Here is a 23830-nt window from a genome sequence, read left to right on the forward strand (position 1 = left end):
TGCCATTTAATGCTGTTAATATACACAGTCTTTGATTTATTTATTTGTCCTTCAGTCTTCCCTTTTGTCCTCCTCATGTTCAATGGCTTGACATTCTTTAGGAAAGAGGCATTAAGTGTCTTCAATGTGTGAGGCAGTACTCCAGAATGGAAATAAAGTAAAAGCTGGCCACACAACATCAAACTAATCTTTCCATACCTACTTCAGTCGTGGTCCTAAATCCAACCCAACCCTACCCACAATCCCTTTCTTAAAAACAACTACCGATCCGTTCAGTTGCACTTTGGACCCAGATGCATCAGAGAGGAACGTCATCTCCTAAGAGCTCTTTTGTCAGAGAGCCAGCGAGGAGAGGGCTGGATGGATGGTCCATTTGGTCACTCAATCTAGAGGTGAAGGAGAGCTCAAGTGCAAGAGTTTATGGTCAGACCATCCAGAGTTCTCGTCCTCTCCTTTCTGTCCGCCTTCATTCAGTCAGTCAAAGGTGGGCTTCAGATAATGAAAGGCACCTGAAGAGAAAAAGAGAGGCATAAGTTTGCAAATCCCTACAGGTTCCTCATGGTATTGCAGGGAATCAGTGAGACTGATAGAAATGCCAATAGCGAATTAAATAAAATTAAACATAAATACAAATTATATAATATATATATATATATATATACATGGCTTATTTAGATGACCTGCTGCTTCATTAATTGATCTGTATAAAATTTGAATGCACACTTAAATAAATACATAATATTAATATAATGATTTAAATACTCATTGGAATATCATGATAAAAAGAATCAAGAAATATTTATATAGAATATCGATGCAGCCCTCTGGCCAATAAAAAGACATAAAACAAAAGATGCAAAAGGGAAACAAAGCTGGTGCATGTCAGTTCTGCTGAGACAAAGACGGTAAGTAAGAAAAACAGCAATAAAGAGAGCTGTTCTGTCCTATATTCTGCTCTGAATGGATCAGGTTCAATGATCAACATAACTACAGATCTGACAGATCTTTGAAACACATGGTTCTAATATCTGCCTGCCATGGGCCATTCTACTCCTACACGAGACCCCCACAAACTCCTCTGCACCCCCACGGACCCCCAGTTCTATGCTTATGGGGTGCGGACCCCTACAAATTAATTATATCAAGATGCAGCCCTGAATTGGGCACTCGGCATGCAGTCCTGGTGTCTAAAACCTCTCTCCTCCTCCTCAACCTCTGTCAAACATATTCTGAGAAGGCTTCTCCTCTCATTTCAGCCCTGTACGATGTATCGTGAAAGATATCTTTGTTACCCAGTGCTCTTTACATGGCTGGCTGACGGATGCTTGGAGCTGATGAGCTTGCTCATCTCATGGGGTTGTGAAAGGTCACAGGCTAAGCATCATAAAACACAACAGCGTTTACTTGTGCGGCTGCCATATGGCTTACGACTCATTTACGTAAACTGATGATTCCATCTCAGATGAAAAGAAGAATATGCAGCAGTAAACAATATCAGTTGACATTTAAATGATTGTGTTTCTTTACAAGAATCAATTAATTCCAAAGGATCCCTGTCGGAGCCGTGTCCAAGTACATGTATTCTCACACGTTGAGCTGCACTGCTCATGAGGTCGATGCACTTTCGAGTGCGTGACTTGACTATTTTGGCTTTGAGAATAATTTTTTTGTCTTCTCAAAACTATCCTTATTAATAAAAGTAGCAAAAATGCCAAAAACAAAAAGAAAAATGGCATCCCTGCAATAAAAAAGTGAGATCCAGAAACAAAACGATGTACCGTTGTGTCATTTAAAAAATAGTTTTAAGTTAATGCGCAATTAAAAATGGATTCATTTCCAGTGAATTATTCTTTATTAAACAGATTCGCATCTGAAAAACTAGAAAAGAAAAGACAGAACTAGCTGACCAAGAAGAGTGTCTTTCCAAAGTGCCAAAAACAACGCATGGAGAGAAAAAAAAGTTACTTTCAAAGAACAGATCTATGTTTTTGAAAAGCTTTTGCTAATATTATGTAAAAGCTGTGTTAATATAATGAACATTCTTAAAATAATATTAATGGAACATACTTATGATGTATTATTTGATAAAAGATCCTACAATGTTCTTAAAAGGGATAGTTCACTCAAAAATGAAAATTCTCTCATTATTTACTCACCCTCATGCCATCCCAGATGTGTAGAACTTTCTCTCTTTGGCAGAACATAAACAAACATTTTAAGAATAATATATCAGCTCTGTGGGTCCTTACAATGCAAGTGAATGGTGATCAGACCTTTGTAGCTCCAAAAATCATATAAAGGAAACATAGAAGTAATCCAAAAGACTCCAGTGTTTAAATCCATATCTTCAGAAGTGATATAATAGATGTGGGTATGAAATAGGTTAATATTTAAGTCCTTTTGTTACTCAAAATCTCTACTTTAGTATACAGGCACCAAATGTCACCACAAATTACCTTTATGTTTCCTTTGTGATTTTTGAAGCTGCAAAGGTCTGATCACCATTCACTTGCATTGTAAGGACCCACAGAGCTAAATCTTCATTTGTATTCTGCTGAAGAAAGAAAGTCATACACGTCTGGGATGACATGAGGGTGATTAAATGATTAGAGAAATTGAATGTTTGTGTAAACTATCCCTTTAAGAGTAATTTTAACCTTCGATTTTTAAGCTGACAGCAAAGTTCTTAAAATGAGAATTAATTTATAGAACATCTTTTTAAATGTAGGGAAACTTTTGTCCCTCTCCACTGTAATTGTCCTTACAGCCCATATGAAGCAGTATGTTATATATATTCAGCAACACAACTAACTATTAGAAGATTAAAAGTCATGTTCCTACTATTATAAGTTAACACAAATAGAGTTCAAGGGTGTTAGGCTAAGGTTTAAATAACGTTCTAACATACTGCCAAGCAAATACCCCAAAATTGGACATTTTAATGTTCCCACAAGTAAAAGAAAAAAAATATTTAATGAACTTTTTCAGAATATTCATGTATTGAATGTGAGAATGACACACATAGGTTATACACACTAGCATGCACATCCACTCTCACTGCAACAGAAACCGTTCTGATATTTACCTTGCTCTGCCCATATTGGCTGTATTGATAAGATGCCACGTGGTCCATGCTGTACCCAGGTGAACTGTAGCTGGAGGGGCAGTAGGACTGGGAGCTCGGCAGAGCTGGCATGCTGGGAAGGCCTGACAGAGCCTCCAGTCTCTGAGAGGAGTGGCAGCTGGGAGCCATGCCAGTGCTGGGCTCCAAACCACCCGTCAACGGAGAGAGAGCAAAATCACTCTGCGGCTGGTGTGGCACTCCACCTGGATTCAACAGACCCATAACCTGAGAAGAGAGAAGACTTTAGTACCACTATGCTGAAAGAGTTACTTTCCTTAAACTCTATACAAACTAAGAAGTAGAAGTAATTTAACAGCCTTAATGAAAAGACTAGCCTAGACCAGCATGAATTTCAGCACTGGTTTGGTTGTGATATGCTGATCTGCAACTAGACCTGCATGATCTTAAAGACCAGAGACATTTTGCCATTTGGACCTAGAAACCACCCAGAACACCACAGCAACCACCTTACCAATGCCCTGGTATACACCCACATCATTCTAGCATCATGGCAGCAAGATTAGCATGGGCAAGCACCTGTCAAATTTTCATAAAACTAGATTATCTTGTTAACACCGGTTATGCAGAATAAATTCAGCATACAGTACAGTGCAAAGGTTTTAGGCATTTGTGAAAAAATGTTGCATAGTGAGGATGTCTTCAAAAATAATGACATAATTAGTTTTCATGTAGCACTTAATCTCATACAAATTCCAGTAAAGATAAAAACAAAAGCTAAAACAATATTCGGTGTGACCACCTTTGCCTTAAAAACAGCACCAATACTCCCAGGGACACCTGGACACAGTTTTTCTTGGTCGTTGGCAGATAGGATGTTCCAAGCTTCTTGGAGAATTCGCCACAATTTTTCTATGTATTTAGGTTGTCTCAATTGCTTCTGTCACTTTATGTAATCTCAGACTGACACAATGTTCAGTGGGGGCCATGATATCTATTGCAGGGCTCCCTGTTCTTCTATTCTAATCTTTTCTATTTGCAAAATAATGCTTGGGAGTCTAACATTTATATTTCCTATTGACACACTAAAGCTCATGATATAAATAACCATCTTAAGACAAATGCTTTTGTGAAACATCGTAGACTTTTGCACAGTACTGTACATAGCTAAACAGAACCATGTTTGCAAATGCATCTGAAATTATTTGGTGACAGTGAGTGAAGACCTTTCCAGCTCTCACACAGAGTCTATCTGGCCGCCCGTACCTAATATACACCCGTAAGTTTGTTGTGGTTTGTGAGTATGCCATCAGTGTCTGTTAGCTCTGATTCACTGCTTGACGGGCCAAGCGCAGATCATTTCCCTCCCTCTGCTGCTCATTAATCAAAACCAGTCCGGCCCAGAAAAATGTCCCGCACACCGACCGAAAGGCCCACTGACTCTGTCCAGAGTCCATGAGAGTCAAATTATTCCCTCATCCTGCTGGACACATGGTTCCTTTTAAATCATTACCCAGTGCAGCCAAGAGGGGGCGGAGTCAGCCGAGAGGAGCCCTATTTCTTCACCCAGTTAATATTTTCCTAAAAACAATTCTGTGAGCTGTGTGTTTGGGAAAAGAATGGAGTAAGAAAAACTGAAAGAGAGAAAGAGGTGAAATTTCAGAGAAGGTAATGGGGAATGTGCCAGCTGTGGTCCCCAGAAGTTAGCTAATGTTGGAAGTCTTGATTTATAACTAAAATAAATTGTGTTTTTTTTCTTCTAAACATTCAAAGGTGTTCTACTAGAGGTAGGGTTAGAGGCCGTTCACACTGAACGTTTTTAATTTGTTTGTTTTTTTCTATATAAACATGCGATAAATGGTTGTCTCTGACCCTCTTTGCGGCCAGAGATGCACTGATATACCGGCCTAACGACCTTTAATGGCTGATGATCAGAACCGATTATTTCCTGTCAAAAGTGGATGGAAAAATACATCAGACAATTAGCCTGCAACTTGTTCAGTGTGTGTTAAAAAAAAGTATTTTGTGTTTAACTGGGTGACAACGATAGCAGAATTACAATTTGTAAGCTTCTCTCTGCTAGAATTTTAACGAGGTGAAACGTCATGATTACTTTCGTAACCTCCGTTCCCTGATGGAGGGAATGAGACATTGTGTTAATGTAGTGACACTAGTGGTCGCCCTTGGGAGCCCCAAACACCTCTGATCTTTGAGAAAAGGCCAATGGGAATTGAGAGGAATTTGCATGCCACTCTCTCAGACATATGAGTATAAAAGGAGCTGGCTCACCACCACTCATTCAGGTTTTGTGCTAAGTAGCCGAGACAGGGTCCCAGCCATTTCAGAGGGTAGTTCAGTGTTATGGCAGGAGGGACCTCTGTCAGGGAACGCAGGTTACTGAAGTAAGCAAGACATTCCCTATCTGTCACTCACTCAACATTGTGTCAATGTAGGGGTCCATTCCCAAAGGGAAGACACCACGGATACCACAGCCTGCCCAAAGGGGAGGCAGTTGTGTGGAAATATGTCACATGGTCTTAGAGGGAGCCTTAGCCTGAGTGTCCACCGCGGGTGGTAGGCCACTTAGGTCTTCCACGTACTGTCCAAGGGCCAGTCATGGACATTCCAGAGGTCTGGTCGTGGGTGCCAGATGGTGCCCGTCCCTGAGAGAGGAGATCCCTCTTTTAGGGGAATTGGGCAGGGAGAGGCTGTTGCAAGAGTGTGAGGTCTGAGACCCAAGTATGGGTGGACCAGTAGGGTGCTACTAGGATGACCTGCTCCTCATCCTCCCTGACCTAGCACAGAGTCTGTGCAAGTAGGCTCACTGGGGGGAACGCATACTAGTGCGGCCTCCGGGGCCAGCTGTGTGCCAGCGTATCTGTGCAGACGGGAGCCTCGGTCAGGACGTAGCAGAGCTGTCAGTGGGAGGATTCCAGGGAACTGAAAAGGCCTACCTGCGCTTGACCGAATCGACTCCAAACCAGCTGGATCATCTGGGGGTGGAGTCTCCACTCTCCCCTGAGCATCTGCCGAGCTGTCGAGGTCACCCAGGATATGAGTGGCTTGCAACGACTTGAGTCGCTGCTGACTCCAGAGGAGGAGGTGGCGGGAGAGTTGCAACATGCAACGTGAGCACAAACTGCCTTGGCGGCTAATGTATGCTACCGTCCCTTGCCCTGGATCAATGGCCGAAGTCACCGTAGGGCAAGCAACACTGGCTTCAAGTCGAGGCAGTTGATATGCCAATGCAGTGGCGGCACTGTCCAGGAGCCAACGGTGCCCGCAGGAATGCAAGGCCTGTCCAAGGGCTGAACAAGTGGCGGCAGACAAACTCTACCACATCCTACCGCAGAAGGGTCGTGATCTTCATACGCAGGGCAGCAGCGTTCTCGCACTGCACTTGAGGTAGAACTGATGCCGCTGAACCAGGGCGGATGCCTGGCAAACTAAATTGCATAGCCGAGTCAGACGGTCCCGGTAGCCTGCAATTTTATTTTTCAGCACCACTTATATATCTGTTTTCAGCCTTTAATCCTTAACATCTGCCATTTTTCTGAGCGCATCGTGTTTTCCCCCGCATTATTCTCTTATAGCGATACAACTGCGTCCATTTTACACGTAGATCCGCTTTATATTTTTATTGCGATTAAACTGTATGCATTTTACAGTGCGCACCCATTTTTCTCCTCTGTGTTACACGGATTGTTGCATCGATCTCAAAGCAATGCTTATCAAGAACAACCAACAACAACAAACAATTGCGTGAGGGTTTCACATCAATCTCAACCCTCACCGCTCATGGACAACCAACAACAACAAACAATTGCGGTAAGTCATGACATCCACTCATGTTATTCCTTCCTGCATTGCATGTCACGTGTTCACAGTAGCCTCTTCCGTCAGCAGTGAGGGATTCACATGTGATACATTTAAGGAATAGTCAGGCTTTGCTGACGCAAAGCGACACCACTCTCCGATTGCTGTTAGGGTTTCCAAATGATTTTCCCCACTCAGTGATGCACCCACTGAGAATCATGTTGAAAAAGGTGATTTGTAAGGAATGTGGAAATAGAGACTCCAGCGACTTAAATGCATTTCATATGCCAGAGCATCTGACATCAAATCAAATTCACAAGTTCTGGCTAATGCTAAACGTAGATTTTCCAAAATTGTTATTCATGTTGGAACTAATGATGTCTGGCTTCGCCAGGTAGAGATAATGTTAAAGAGGTGTGTGAATTTGCAAAAACTATGTCAGACACTGTAATATACTCTGGCCCCCTCCCTGCTCATCATGGTGATGAGGTTTATACTAGATTAGTGTCACTGAATGGCTGGATGACTGAGAGGTGTCTGAGAATAGAATAGGATTTATAGACAATTGGAAGAGTTTTTGGGGTAGACCTGACCTGCTAAAGAGAGACTGACTCCATCCCTCCAGGGAAGGTTCCACACTCCTCTCTAATAATTTGGCTCATAGACATAATAATGACAGTATTTGACTAACTGGGGCCCAGGTCAGGAAGCACACAAACTGGTTAATCCAAACATCTGCTTGCTACCTTGAGAAGTCACACAGGTCACATAAACTACAACACATAGTAACTGCATCGCCAAGATATCACATAGAGACTGTGTCTGTTCCCCAAACTACCAAACACAAAACTCTCACTAAATAATTTTTTTCATAAAAAATCTGATTATGGTCAAACTTGAACAAAACAAACAAATTAAAGATAAACATCATATAAAAATAGGGCTAATAAATATTAGATCTCTTTCTACCAAAGCACTAGTTGTAAATGGAATTATTACAGATTATAGTTTGGATGCGCTCTGTTTGACTGAAACCTAGCTTAAACCTGATGAATATATTAGTTTAAATGAATCAATTCCCCCAGTTTATTGTTATAAACAAAAGCCTCATCTGAAGAGTCGAGGAGGGTGTGTTGCTACAATTTAAAGTGAAGTTTTTGGTTTTACTCCGAGGACAGTATATAAATGTAAGTCTTTTGAACTAATAATGCTTAATGTGACACTGTCAGATCTAAATAAAAAAAACTATTTTACGTCTTTTACCCTTGCTACTGTATATAGATAACCCGGGTCTTATTTTGATTCCCTTGGTGAATTTGCAATTTTTTTATCAGATGTTGTAGTTACTGTAGATAGAGCTTTAGTTGTTGGTGACTTCAACATTCACATAGATAATGAAAATGACACATTGGGATTAGCATTTATCGATATTCTCAACTTGCTTGGAGTCAGACAAAATGTAACAGGACCAACTCATCGCCATAATCATATGCTAGATGTAATTCTGGCATATGGAGTTGATGTTACTAATATACAGTATAAATTCTGCCACAGTTTAATCACATCTCGGAAGGGGGTGAAACCACTGTGATGCACCATGAAATACAACAGCTGTGGAGATCGCTTGCTTTCTACAGAGGCGAATGGATTGGCAGTGGAATACATCAACACTGCTCGGCTCCGAAGAAAAATCTGAATGAGTGGTTGTGAGCCAGATCCTTTTATACCTGTATGTCCAGGGAAGTGGCATGAAAATTTCACTCACAATTCCCATTGGCCTTTTCTCAAAGATCAGAGGTGTTTGGGGCTCCCAAGGGTGACCCCTAGTGTCACTACATCGACACAACATGGAGTGAGTGACAGATAGGGAACTACCATTAAAACCTTCTATGCAAATAATTTATGCAAAGGTGATTACTTACATTAAAGTTCAAAACAGCACAAGTTTCATCATACAGAATTCAATAAATGTGAGTTAAAGCTGAAGTGTCTACTGTTGATTGAACAAACAGATAGTCTCACCCAACTCATGCCATTGGTTGAGTCAATATTATTGTGTCAGTGTGGACAGCTCAAGTTCTTAGTGCCACAGAGACACGGTATTTACAGTTTTCAAGAAAATTATCCTACTAATGGCTTACTTGCAGTTGTCTATACATGTTAAGTTGGGATAAGAGAAAGTATTTTAACCATCCTGCCAGATGCGGGTATTTCATGCGCAGTGGCGGGTAATTTTGCTGATCTATCCTTTACTGCTGCGGGCGACCAGAGTCTTGGACAAGAACGTATGACAAGAAATCACATTAGACACAAAGACGTGTATTTGAAGAAACACAGTTGATTGATTTCTCTCCTATACTTCTCTTCAGCTGTAATTTGTATATGTTGTAAAAATATCATTATGATGATGATAATAATAATAATATGGTATTATATTACAAAAACATCTAGGGCTGTCGATATAATGTGTTAATTCAGTGCGATTCATTTTATAAAAAATAACGCAATGAACCGCATGCCCCCATATAAGGAAGATTCCTGAGAAATGCAAGCTTGTAGTACCACCTGTTTACTCCAGAGGGCAGTAAGTGAAACTTCAGCTGTATGAAAACGTGCATTTTATACAGTGAAGAAAACAAACTTCAGCAGCAACAACACAAACATGCGTTACGTTCTTGCATTCAAAACACTTGATGGCGCGCAAATCCGAACTAAGTGATCTCAAGATGTTTTTAATGATTGAGTATTAAACTATATTTAACTTGACACAGTGACCTAAACATTTTATGTTTATGATGCAACGCACCCTAGCTATACACAAGCATGTCTGACGCAGATGTAAATTGACAGGTCCTAAAACAAGCCCTCATAATAAATCTCCAACTGATTGACAAATTCACTTGTGAAATGGATGCATCCCTAGTTGTACCATTTCTCGCTTTGTTTTTATCATTTTGTGCAGGAGCGCAGCATTTTTTAGATGATGTGTCAAGTTAAAAATAACTTTTTTATTTATGTTTTATTTATTGTGCTCCATCAAGCTTTGAAAGGCCCCTTAAGGTTTAGATTAGTCTGTAGTCATTGTAATTAGCTTCATTGACAGAAGTCTGTAGCATACCCCCATTTAGACAGCTAAGTAAAAATGTGTGTGTATTTAGCTATTTAGGGTTGGTCTAGTGTTGTATAGACGGACCTTTGACTAAAACGGTACAGGTCTGGATTCTTTTGCATGCTATCTGAGACTGAGACTAGGGTTAGTATAGTCACTATACTTACCTCAGCAATAAATAAGCTCAGCTTATAATTAACTAAACAATATAAAAAATAAAGTCTATGGTATGTCCGCATTTGGATAGCTAAATGAACGTGTCTGTGTGTGTGGTTTATGCTTTTAAAAGCAATGTGAATGGTCATGAAATTCCTCTTGGGATTCATCTTCAACAGCTGTTGGACAGAGATAGAGAAAAAGAAAGAGTGCTAAACGCTTACAGATTCCCAGGTGCTTTCTCCACCTTGCAGATAAATCAGTGTTCGCACAACCTGACAGTGAATATCATGTACAGGAGTGCATGTGTGAGTCACACGGTGATGTGTGATGCTTAACAAATGAAAAGCACATGGAGGTTAAACGCTCTCATTCACCTCCCCATGGGGGGCCCGGGTCCAGCGACATGTGAGGTGAAAGCTAAAATGTTCCTCCTGTCAAAGACCACAGACAGGAGATGTTGACAAAACGCTTCCTCATAAAACATTTTGCCAGCCAGGATGGAATATGTATGCAGCTGTTTGGAGAAATGTGAGCAATAAAGCAGCCCGCATTCACCAGAGCTAAATGAGAAAAACACAATGATAAATTAAAAAATGCATTACTAAAATGTGTAAGTATTCTTTCATTTTGAACCCCTGAAAAGAATGCACGTGTGTGTGTGTGTGTGTGTGTGATGTGTGTGTGTGTGTGTGTGTGTGTGTGTGTGTGTGTGTGTGTGTGTGTGTGTGTGTGTGTGTGTGTGTGTGTATGTGTATGTGTAGTGAATTTATCACTTGTGGGGACCAAATGTCCCCATAAGGATAGTAAAACCTAAATTGTTTGACCTTGTGGGGACATTTTGTCGATCCCCATGAGGAAAACAGCTTATAAATCATACTAAATTATGTTTTTGAAAATGTTAAAATGCAGAAAGTTTTCTGTGAGGGTTAGGTTTAGGGTAGGGTTAGGTTTAGGGATAGAATATAAAGTTTGTACAGTATAAAAACCATTATGTCTATGGAAGTCCCATAGAACATGTGAAACACATGTGTGTGTGTGTGTGTGTGTGTGTGTGTGTGTGTGTGTGTGTGTGTGTGTGTGTGTGTGTGTACAAAGAAGTGTTTCTCATTAAACCAGCTAAAACTGAGACAAGGATCTCTACATGCCTTTGAGCATGTGTAAATGTGTGTGTGCGAGGCTAGAGTTTCTGGTCAGAGGTTGTTCTAGGGGTTTAAGAGGTAGAAGAGTGGAAATTTAGGCGGTTTGCTAAACCCATGGGAACAGAGAGATGGTATGTTGTCAATCAGACACCAGCCGAATCAGATTTTTACCAAGGTTGAGGGGTCTATGTATGTATTTGAGCACACATCAGTTTCAACGAATGAACCAGAACGCTATTTGTGGCACATGCAAGTCCTTCAAACTCAAGCAACAAACAGTAGAATTAATTATCAAAATAAACACTAAAGGACACTAAACATTGGGAATTTTGATCTTTTATTGAGGTTAAAGCTCCAACTAAACTTGTTTTTGGCCTTTTAATAGGTACATTCAAGAGAAAGTATATGAACATGGAGAACAAGGAATATGGGATCAGTAGACTGAGGTGAGGTGGACTTGAACTCACGCAATCCACAAAAGCACCATGATTTAATCAGCGTCACTGGATTATTGTTGGACAACTATCACTAAACTCAAAAGTAGCAGTAAAGAAGCCCCATTGATACTGCCATTTTTGAGGGTCACTTGAGATGTGCTTAAGGGCATGTTGGACTGATATAAATAACGTTTTAGGTATAAGTACATTTTAACACACAAAAAAAGTGAAAAATACATAAAATGATGATGAAATAATTGCAAGATTACTTTAGAACCAATTACAAACCAATTTGCAACGACAACCCTCCCCAACACACACCATATCGCAAGTTCATTCCAGCATACATTAAACCACAGATAAATACATAATTCAAACAATTAGCCAACAAAGTGGCTCATTTGCATAAATTACACAGCGATTTACAGATAGTAAATTTCCCCATTCCAATTAATTAAAGGTCTGGAACATCCCATAATTAGAATCCCAGATGCAGAGAGTTCCGCCGTTCCCATGACGATGAGAATCCCTGCCCTTCAACAACCACAAAACAGCACTGGCTGACCCTGTCCCAGGTTACACACACACAGAAACTAATGCCAATAACAGATTGAGCGCGAGTGTGAGAGTTACCTGACCTCTAAGTCATTCTCGATGGTGGAATGCTGCCTTAATGACTATGATTTGGTTCTGATTACAAAGCCTGCTGCTGGGGGCGCAGCAATTAGACACACTTCAATTAGCAAGCCATGTTAAAAAACTTTGTGCAGGTCAATTACTGTATGTGGGGTGACAGTGAAAACCTATGGTATTATGAGGTGGCGAGCAGAGAGGATCATTTATTTCATTAAGTTCACACATTTAAAATAAAAATGTGAACTTTGCACATCAGGGAAATGAAGAAGAATTTCACGGCATAGACGTTTTCTGCCACTATGTTAACAAAAATGTTATTGTATCAACAAATCTGATCAATAGGAATATATGCATGCTTCAGTGTTGCTTGTTTTCCATAAATCTTCAGTTTTTTAGAAATAAACCGTTCTCAGGGGCGCTCCCTTTCTATCTCTCTTTCATTTAATTTATCTGTATGCTTGTTTTCCACAAATCTTATTGGTATTTTTTTCTCCTTTCTGTGTTTTCAGAAATAACCATGCTCACAAAGTTGTCCTCCATCTCTATTGCCATCTCTCACTGTCCATTTCTTTTTCATTTGCTTTATCTGTATCATACAGCACTCGGGTCTGAGTTTCTCCTCAGGCAGAAGGACGGAACGCAGACTGCAGCACTTGTCTCTTACTACCGGATGCTTTGAAGCAGTCAAGAGCTCATTTTCTGGATGTTAGTGTACTGTGCACAGCAGGCGAGCTGACAGATAACAGCTGATGAGTGTGTAATCACAAATAATTGTCTTTCACTTCTCATTTCTATCATCAACAACCTTTCGATTGTGCCCGCCCCACCCCCAGACACATATACCTTTATACCTTATACCTATATCATTCTCACAATCACTCACATAGCCAGTCTGATGGGCAGTGTAAAAACTGCCGTGCAACACAATAAACAAAATGTTCACAGTCAATGAACAAATTTAAACAGAAAACCTGTGTCAACAGTACTAAAATACTACAAATAAAAGTGGACATCATCCAGCGAGATACCAATGATATCTATAACTAGAGACAGAAACCCTGTTTCACATTTAAATTAATTTAGAATTATAATTAAATAATGGTTGTTGGCCATGTATGTTCAATAGACTAACCTGTGATGGGAGGCCGTTGCTGATGTTGGGGTTAACTGAGTTTGCGTGGCCTGATGTGGCTACATAGCCGTCTGAGTATCCAGAGAAACCATGACGTCCTGAGGAGAGGCAGTAGGCCGAACTTCCCTCCTGGGCCCCCGGTCCACTGCCAAGCCCAGTCTGATGCACCGAGGTGGGGGGAAGAGGCTGAGGTCGGTGCACTGTGCTAGGCTGCTCAGAAACTGATGAAAGCAAGCAAGAAAACAAACAAGAAATGAACTAAAAATGCAGGTGGAATCTTATTATGAAATCATTATCATTCATCTGAGTTGTGCTTTATAAAAACTATGGCAATATTTCATTGTTATCTATTGTACATAGGGTTGTGAGGTAGTTTCAGCACTTAATGGCACTAGTTAATTTAAATTAAATCAGAAATGTCAAGTGATTATATCCTGCCACCCGAAAGTAAATTCCAGGCTTTCAACTGTTTTTTTTTTTTTTTTGACATGCACCTGAGTTGTGTGATCATTCACTTCAAGTCCGAATCAACATCTCAGGCGGAACTCATCACAATATTATTCAGAAATTATTTTAGGAAATCTTTTTGATCACTGCTAAATTCTGTAGGGTGATTATTGTCAGTTGGAGTGGTAAAGAGAATTTAGCCATTTGGCACAATGAAGGTTTGTTTCAGAAGACTGTTAAAATGGAACTACCTGTACATGAATACAAATATTGCCTCTGCATTTCAACTTAGACATCATAAGAAAATTAATAAATAGAAATTCAATACAGAGGCTACTCAGGTCAGTTGTATAGTAGTGTCTGAATAGGTGACCCCCACCCCATATATATATTTACATATATACAGTATATATGTAAAATGTGTAAAATATATATTTTTTCCATTAATATTCTTTTGGCTGTTGTAATTATAGTGCCACATGAATTTACAAAATGTACAGTACATCAGGATAAGTTTCTTGCTGGCAAGATTTACAGGAGAACTAAGAACCATGGTATGGTAACTTGATGTTAAATATGTGTTTAAATCTATAGGTCTTATTCATGTTCCTTTCATTAGGCTACTATGAAAATGACTCAAATTAATAAAAGAATACATACATCATACGCAATATACTATTAAGCATTGTAGCTTATATGAGTGTGTTCACGTTAACAAACTGTCTTAAATTACCATATAAAGCCTACATAAGAATTAGTGGTTATTTGTTTTATTTGTTTACTATAAAGTAATTTTATGTGTATAGTTAAAAAAAAATATTTCTTTGAAATTATTTGATATCACAAGAAAAACGCACCACTGACAGCAGTAAAAGGCAAAAAAAAAGAAAGACATTTGATATTACGGGACACAGTTGTCCAGCATCTGCAAAGAGCATAAAAAAGCACGGGTGTAACAACATGCAGTATTTTCACAAAATATATATATATATTTACGTTTAGCAGAGAAATAAATGTAAGGTTCAAATTATTGTTACTCCAGGGATGCTTGTGTATTAGCATTACAATCTGAAAATGTCCCACCCCTTGCTGAAATGGAAAATATGATTGGTTAGCATATATTCAATCAAGTCTGAAATGAACATTTGTCTTGCCTGTGCCATCAGTTTCGAGAGAATCTCCGTACACTTTTTCAAATAATTATAATAAAAAAAATTTAAAAACACACAATTCACTCAACAGTGCTGCAGCATCGTGTTATTAGACTGATAAAGTTCCAGGTCAAAAGCCTATTCGTTGTACTGGCGACCATACTTATCATCACTTATTTTAGGTGAGCATACACAAAATACTAATAAAGATAGGTGGGCATATGCCATAAGCCTGTGTGTGCCCTAGACTACACTACTGAATCAGGATAACTGTTAAAATGAGCATTTATAATGGCAGCAACAGGTAGGCTGTGCATAATGAAGCTTGGCCTCCTCAACGGCATGTTCGAATGTGTGACTCATTGCTTGAGAATGAATTGCCATCTGAATGCATTTTATTATGGAGGAGCCATGCAAAGTTATTTTACCATAAGAAACAATTAACGTCCAAATATTAATACATTTTTCAGGTCTTACCTTGTGATATCGAGGAGGGAGGGTATGGGCTGTCTGCCAGCTGATAGGGTTGAAGACTCGACATCGCGGATGGCGGGAAACCACCAGGTATCAGATGATTAAATGCCATCAGCTGATTGGCTCCTGCCTGCTTTCTCCAACGAGCTCTTCTATTACTGAACCACACCTGACGGATATGGGAATGGCAAAAAAATATGTTACGTACGTTTAACATTCATATATGTATAGTATATGACTATAGACTATGACTGTTTAAAATCATATATTAAATAAATCAACTTGTCCCATTTTTTGCACATTTTTGTTCTGTCTACAATACTGCAGATTCAAACTAATTTAAATGTACTTTCTAAAACTAAATTAAAACAAAAATCACAGTTCTGCTTTGGCTCCACATAAGTTATTCCTTAAAGAATTTTACACACTCTGTATAGATTGTCTGTTCATGAGTGTGTTTGTGTGTGTGTGTGTGTGTGTGTGTGTGTGTGTGTGTGTGTGTGTGTGTGTGTGTGTGTGTGTGTGTGTGAGCGTGTATTTATCACTTTGTGGGGACCAAATGTCCCCATAAGGATAGTAAAACCCGAAATTTTTGACCTTGTGGGGACATTTTGTCGGTCCCCATGAGGAAAACAGCTTATAAATCATACTAAATTATGTTTTTTGAAAATGTAAAAATGCAGAAAGTTTTCTGTGAGGGTTAGGTTTAGGGGTAGGGTTAGGTTTAGTGGATAGAATATAAAGTTTGTACAGTATAAAAACCATTATGTCTATGGAAAGTCCCCATAAAACATGGAAACACAACGTGTGTGTGTGTGTGTGTGTGTGTGTGTGTGTGTGTGTGTGTGTGTGTGTGTGTGTGTGTGTGTGTGTGTGTGTGCGTGCTTGTATCTGAGTAGACAAAGACACTCTTTGAGTATTCAGTGGCTAAAAGCTTGTTTGGTCTGATAGCGATCTAAATATCTGTGCACATTGAAGAAAGATGACATCATGTCATGAGTTCTAGTTGAAATGGGTTAAAAGGAGTTAATAATAGACTTTATCTAAAGTTTGTTTCTTGGAAATGCGGAAGAATACTAGGGTAAAAACAAGAGATCAGCCCTGGTACAAAGAAGCCTGTGTGTGTCATGTGACTTCAGGGTGAGCATGCAGGGCAAAATGCTGGTAAATTTAACTTAATCATGTAAAAGCATACACTATTATTGTAGTAGGAACTTACGAGAAAATGAGTGATCATTGATGAAAGATACAAAGCAAGTTCCGACTGCCAAAAGAGTGCCAGTAAGAACTGTGCCAATCTATGTTTGTGTATTGAGAAGTCGATTAGGTCAGATTTATAACTTGTAATTGAGTTCGACATTAGATGTTTGTGTGCAAAAATGAGTGTGTTTATGTGTACCTGTACTCGTGCCTCAGTGAGTTTAGCTCTCTGAGCGAGCTCTTCTCTTGTGTATATATCAGGGTAGTGTGTGCGTTCAAATGCTCTCTCCAACTCTTCCAGCTGCTCGGCTGTGAATGTGGTCCGACTGCGCCGCTGTTTCCTCTTAAGTGGCAAACCCGGTTCTGAGTCCACATCAGAGCCCTCGTCTGAATGGCTTGCTGCAAAATAAACAGTAAAAAAACTGTATTAATCATGTTAATTTGATTTTGTATAGTTTGTATCTAGATTGTTTTGGTTAAATGTCATTTTTGCTTGACGGATTAAAATTAGCCATTTTGGCTAAATCTGGCACATATACATCAACGTAATGTTAATTTTTAGGGGCAGTGGTGGCTCAGCGGTTGAGGCTCTGGGTTACTGACTAGAAGGTTGTGGGCTCAAGCCCCAGCACCACCAAGATGCCACTGCTGGACCCTTGAGCAAGGCCCTTGACACTATCTGCTCTAGGGGTCATGATATGCAAGGGGTCATATCATAGCTGACCCTGCACTCTGACCAGCTAGTTTAGCTGGGATATGTAAAAACAAATACATTTCATTGTATATATGCAAAAATGTATGTGTAATGTGTGACCTAAATAATGTGTATTATCCTCAATGCTGGATAGTAATCTAGATTGCATAATCAGATTATAAAGTCAACTACTTGTAATTCGATTACAAAACATTTTGAAATGCTCATAATCAGATTAGTTACTTTTTTATGGATTACATAATAGCATAGCCTATCAATCAAGCAATGGCAGTAAATTGTTCATAATTTATTGAGCTCCCTAATATTTTTTAAAATACGTTTAATTCTAAATTGGCCTAACACACGTATATTTTTGGTAAGTGTTAGAATATGTTATTTATTTAATTATTTATCTGGTAATAAAGAACACTTTCTTCTATGTTTTTATATCAAAATGGTACTGTACAAAACTATCATTTTTGAATGCATGCAGGGCTGGTCTGGTAATCTGGCATTCCGGGCATTTTCCCAGTGGGCCGGCGCACTTGGGCTGATCAGGTAGAAACATGCGTGCCGGTGGGTCGGCCACGAAACGTGCTGAATGGGCCGCGATAAGCAAAAATTAGCCGCTGTGTTATGCAGCACGGACCACAAAACGACGCCGCGATATGCTGAAAAGGACAGCGAACACCCATCCCCCTACCCGCTCAACAGTTGGGCCAGTTGCCATGTAAAATCCCCAGCCGATTTCTCTTCCCAATCCAGCCCTGAATGCATGTGACAGCAAATAAACAACAGTAAGGCCAGAAGTAACCTGAAAGTAATCAAATTAGATTACCTAAAACATGTAATCCCTATCGGGATAATAAAGTTTTTCATTCATTCATTCATTCATTCATTCATTCAAAGAGGTTATCCCACTGATTACAATTTTAGTAATGTAATTTGTAATCAGTACCATATTACAATTTGAAAGTAATCTACCCTGCACTGATTACCCTTGACAAATAAATTAATAAATAAATAATGCCAGCGGTCTGTGTTTAAGTGTAAGAGGTTTCGGTATTGCAGAAATTACATTCAGAAATGAAGTTTCAATCCATGTCTTTATGCACAAAGCACGCATAACATAATTTTATTAAAATAGAGATTCGCCAAAAAAGTATTAATATCTTGCCTAGATCGCTCCTTAGAGGTAGCCACAGCACTCTTCTCTTTTTTACTGTTAAACTCATGCAGCTCATTACATTAAGCATATTGAGGATTTGTATTGCTTTGTTTTGTTTTTGTTCAGTATTTGTTGTTACTGTGTTTTCTGTACTATGTCGGCACCTGTACCAAGAAAAAATCCTCATCATCTATGTATACATGACAATTAAAAAGTGTCTGTTTTTAATTTTAATGCTATATTTTTTACAATATATTTATTTGTTATAGGTTTCATATGTTTAAAATCTTTTAAGATATATAACTAGGCCAGAATATTGTTGTGCATTATTTTGTTTTCACGTGTTGATAAAATTGGAGGTCAGTCTCATTAACATTTTGCTATCGCCCATCCATCTGTGTGTACACACAAACACACGCATCATCACTCTCATACACAGGTATTACTTTGGATGTTACTTCTACTGAAGTTAGACAGAGTGAGAGTTATTTCATAGCTAATTCAGCAGAAGAGAATGTTAGTGTGCATGGAATAAAGCTCGGCAAATCTGTACTCAGTGGAGGGGGGCCCAATCAAATGATTAGGCTCCTCAAACTACCGTGACAGCCCACTATTGTCCAGTAATACGCCTCGAAAGCCCCAATCCAGAACTCGCCAACGCCACATCTGCTTCATCTGACACTAGCCATCTCCTTTCTCTTGCTCGCTCTCTATAAATTTCACCCCCAAATGGTTCAGAACACAAAACTTAAAAAAGACCCCATGCAGGACTTCAACCATCGAGATCGTATTCTCAGACCGCAAAATTTAAAAATAAATTAAAAAATCTGTTTACATCTGTCATATATGCAGAGAGTACCTTTCTGTGGAAAATGTTACATATACACCTACAAAGTACAGAGAAGCAAAATCCAAAAAATCCACAATTGACCATTCTCACAGAATGTGATGAAGTGTTTTTGTGTTATTTAAAAGCATAAATCAGGCAAACTTTTACATTTTCATATACAGTATATATATTTTATTATTTACTCTGAAATTATAACATTATACTTTGTGTTATATTACCATTTTTTGGCATTCATTTGTTAAAAACTAGTTAGTAAAACTAAAAAGCTTGTAAAGCTAGTTCTTATTATAATTAAATTCTAACTGTCGTAATCCAACGCAACCCATGTTGCAATCCATGCCGTTGTCTCCCTTTCATCGATATGGAGGTTTAACCTGCTATAATTCCAAACAAGGGTATGTGAAGAGTCCCTGGTACCAATTGCATGAATTTTGACAATCTGTGTAAAATCACCTATTATAGACCCCATGAAATACAAATTGTTGTTTTGTTGCTTTTATTCTGTTCATAAGGTTTGAAGCCAAATATACAGTATATAGTATATGCTAGTGTACCCTTACAATTTGACAAAAGTCATTTTTAGCAGATATTTGCATTTAAAATGTACTGTAAATGGTCTGCACTTATATAGCGCTTTTTTTTTAACCTTAGAGGTTACCAAAGCGCTTCACACTGTGTCCCATTCACCCATTCACACACACATTCACACTCACACTCACACACCAATGGTGGCAGAGCTGCCATGCAAGGCACTAGCCTGCCATTGGGAGCAACTTGGGGTTCAGTGTCTTGCCCAAGGACACTTCGGCATGTGGGCCGGGAATCAAACCGCCAACCCTGCGATTGCCAGCCGACCCGCTCTACCAACTGAGCCACAACCACCCCTGTATTCTCTTCCTGGAAAACAGACAAAAATATTGATGACTCATCTGGGACTAGACAGATTTTTGTCCAATCAAATGCTCTTCTGAAATCGTAACTACGTCAACACAGGAATGAAACTGTGCTCAACAAGCAATTCCAATGGGTCTGTATTGATGTACAGTAGAGCGCTTTAAGTGGTGGTTAGTGGTGTTTGTGGTGGTGGCGCAGTGTGCTAAAGCACATAACTGTTAATCAGAAGGTTGCTGGTTCGAACCCCACAGCCACCACCATTGTGTCCTTGAGCAAGGCACTTAACTCCAGGTTTCTCCGGGAGATTGTCCCTGTAATAAGTGCACTGTAAGTCACTTTGTGTAAAAGCATCTGCCAAATGCATAAATGTAAATGTAGAGTCCATAGCGTTCTTGAAAGAACTTTTTAGTAACTTTTTTTAGTTTGATAATAAATCAACACAGTTTCATAAACAAAAAACCTTCTGTACTTCCAGCGAAAAGGCAGGTGTATCTCTCCCTTCTATATAGGTAAGAAAATTAAACAGAGCAAAAGAAAGTCACAGAGTTAGAGGTTTAATTAAAAGAGGAGAATCACGCAAAGCAGAGTTTTCACTGTCTACCCTGGATGCCTGCATCCTGGAGCCACACAGGAAATGCTGTTGCCCAATGCCAATCGTTCATCTCTCCAGGCATCTCACAGAAATTGGAAAGAAAGAATGAGACAAGGAAGGAGCAACGGCTGTCCTTTTCCACTCCTAATGCTACAGGGAATCTGTTTTCAAGCCATTTCCCCAAAAAAATCTGTACTATTTTCAGTAGACTAGACAGCGCTAGTAATAAACAGCTAGCTTTTAAGGAAATAGCACTCATCAATGAGTTCTCCTTTCAGTTCCTGCTCCATCAACTAACTCCTCAAGACTTGTGGAGCTCTAACTCATAAAATCAAAAAAGAAAACAGGCTGTTCTCCCAAAACAAATATCCAAAATAAAGCAGGGAAAAAAGGAAGTTTGTGAGGTCCTCTAAGAAAAAGAGAGGGTACCAGAGCTACCAAATCATTTTATGGTCTGCATTCAAGAAAAACATAAAAAATATATATTTTGGTTTTTTTCTTTCTCCTGTCCTCTCATAACTAGTTTCTAGTATTGCTACAAAAAAGTCAAATGTTACAGACTGTATTCTGTGAATTACACTGTTGCATTTGGCATTCTTTCTCTCTTTCTCTCTCTCTCTTTTTCTCTCCCACTCTCTCTCCATCTCTTTGGGGAGTTATTTGGCAGTCTTTTGTTGGCCTGTTTAGCGAGAATAGTGACTGAGCTCTTTGGAGTCTGATTTCCACGCTCCATCTGTAGGTTCCATGAGCTCGGTCTGGGCAGCATTGAGGCCCCTGTCACCTGCCTGGCAGGGGGCGGGGGCAGGTGGGGGGGCACAATGAGGGCTGGTCATGGAGCAAAGGGGGCTCCGCAGGGGAACAGTGGGGGGCCTCCACCAAACCCTTCCTCCTCCACAGCCAGGGGGTTACAGAGGGGGAGGTGGGGGGTGATGGGGAAACAGCGATACAGAGTGAGTCAGAAAAGGGTGGGATGGGGAAACAGCGATACACAGAGAGTCAGAAAAGGGTGGGATGGGCTGGCACCTGTGGTACTAGTTTGGTGACTAAAGTAAGGTGTGTGGGAATACCGATCCTACTAAAATAATTGTCATCCAAAGTCTAGTCCGTCATGTCCATTTACTGCATTGACGTATGCTAAGCAGGCATTTCTTTCAAAACATATATCATTCCTGGGTTTTCATTACTGATGCTACATTGACATGAATGTTTAAGACTGATTTTCAAAGTTCTGAAGCATTAGACATCGTCTTTCAATACTATAACAGGTACAGACACTGAGGCTACAAGATTCTTAAATTAATAAAATCTCAAAAGTACTTTATTGTGCAACCAAAATCCCAATAATATCCAGAAATATGAAGATTTAGTGTATAATGCAGGACTTTTTACTATAAACAAGCCATAAACACACACAGGGGACTCTTATTGTGAAATGACTTACACTGGGCTCCGTTACAATGATCTACACGCAAGTATTTACCAAATTAAGCTTTTTATAACCTATATACTCACCAGATGAAGAGTTTTGTAGAAATATTGCACCAAATGAGGTTTATTGATGAGGAATACAAAAAAAAAAATGTTAACTACCCAAAACGCAACTATTGGCACTGAATGATCTGTAAAACAGATATATCGGTCTTCTATTATGAAGGATTCGATTCGAGAAACGTTTCAACATACGTCAACAATAACGTCATGAACCAGTTTCCCTCAGAAGCATATCTACAGAAATTTCAGTACAACTTTGGAGTAAAGCTGTTTTCGATAACATAAGTTCATGCAATAATTAACATGAACTAATAATGAACAATACTTTTACAGCACTTAATAATCTTAATCAAATTGAATTTCTATGTACACTAATATGTGTTTTACATTAAGATTTGTATAAGTTAACATTAGTTGTTAATGCATTCTGAAATAACATGAACTAGTCTAACAATAAACCACAGTATTTGGCTAAATTAACATTAACCAAGAATAAGAAATGCTGTTAAAAATCATTGTTCATTGTTAGCTTATAACACCTAATGTTAACAAATAGAACCAAAACTTATCCCATAATTTCACGATGAACACAGTGTTTTACAATCTTAGGTAAGGGAGGTTTTGAAAAGCATGTTGAGGACTTCTAGCTCCACTTTTTAGCAAAACCATCAAAAACATTGAGATTTCCAACATGAGACATTTCTGTTTCAGCTTAGCCCAGGAGAGCTGTGATGTCCTCGCTTTGGTCTGGGATTTTGAGGAAATGGCTGAAATGGCCGAAAATCCTACAGAAACATTTCTAATTCTGAACTAATCACTTTAAAAATAAATCTCTTTTACTGGTCTATTCCATTGAAAACACACCTCATTCTTCTGATTGGAAGCACTGACAGGCTCAACAAGGAATTCAAAGAAGCATTGTCCATCAAAACCTCAGTAAGACAGGAAACTCACACTGTGTCCACTTCCCAAGCATACCTGGCCCCAATACACCACCAACAGCTCATCCTCATCTATCTCCTCTCCAATGCATCTATTCCATGTACTCTGCATCTCTTTGACTTTTGACAGAAGTTTTGTCTTTCATCATCATATTATTCATTATAACAGACAACTAAAATCCAGCTACAACAGCAATAAAGAGAAAAAAAAAAATCAGCTAAATCCAACCTAATTATTTTAGAATTATTTATTTTAACTCAATTTATTTGTATTTATTTTTTTATTCAGCACATTTATTTCAGAAATGCTTTTCTGTTGCACTTTTATAATGTTCTAAAGTCAAATAACTTGATCTGTTTAGCAGAACTGTACTTATATTATGCATTTAAAAGTTGTTCAGGGCTGATTTTTCTAAGT

The 23830-nt window shown here is 39.1% G+C and overlaps 1 protein-coding gene across 1 annotated transcript in view; it reads right to left on the reverse strand.

The window, feature by feature from the left end:
* Window positions 1–491: 491 nt before the first annotated feature.
* LOC127645106 (paired box protein Pax-3-like) overlaps window positions 492–23830 on the reverse strand; it is a 36624-nt gene continuing 13285 nt past the window's right edge. Inside the window, exons 5-9 of the mRNA XM_052128634.1 lie at window positions 16982–17181; window positions 15586–15751; window positions 13511–13731; window positions 3086–3349; window positions 492–509 (exon numbers count right to left, since the gene is read on the reverse strand). Coding sequence (XP_051984594.1) covers window positions 492–509; window positions 3086–3349; window positions 13511–13731; window positions 15586–15751; window positions 16982–17181 — 869 coding nt within the window. The remainder of the gene's footprint in view (window positions 510–3085; window positions 3350–13510; window positions 13732–15585; window positions 15752–16981; window positions 17182–23830) is intronic.

Source organism: Xyrauchen texanus, chromosome 6, assembly GCF_025860055.1.
Source record: "Xyrauchen texanus isolate HMW12.3.18 chromosome 6, RBS_HiC_50CHRs, whole genome shotgun sequence".
In the NCBI taxonomy this organism is placed as follows: domain Eukaryota; kingdom Metazoa; phylum Chordata; class Actinopteri; order Cypriniformes; family Catostomidae; genus Xyrauchen; species Xyrauchen texanus.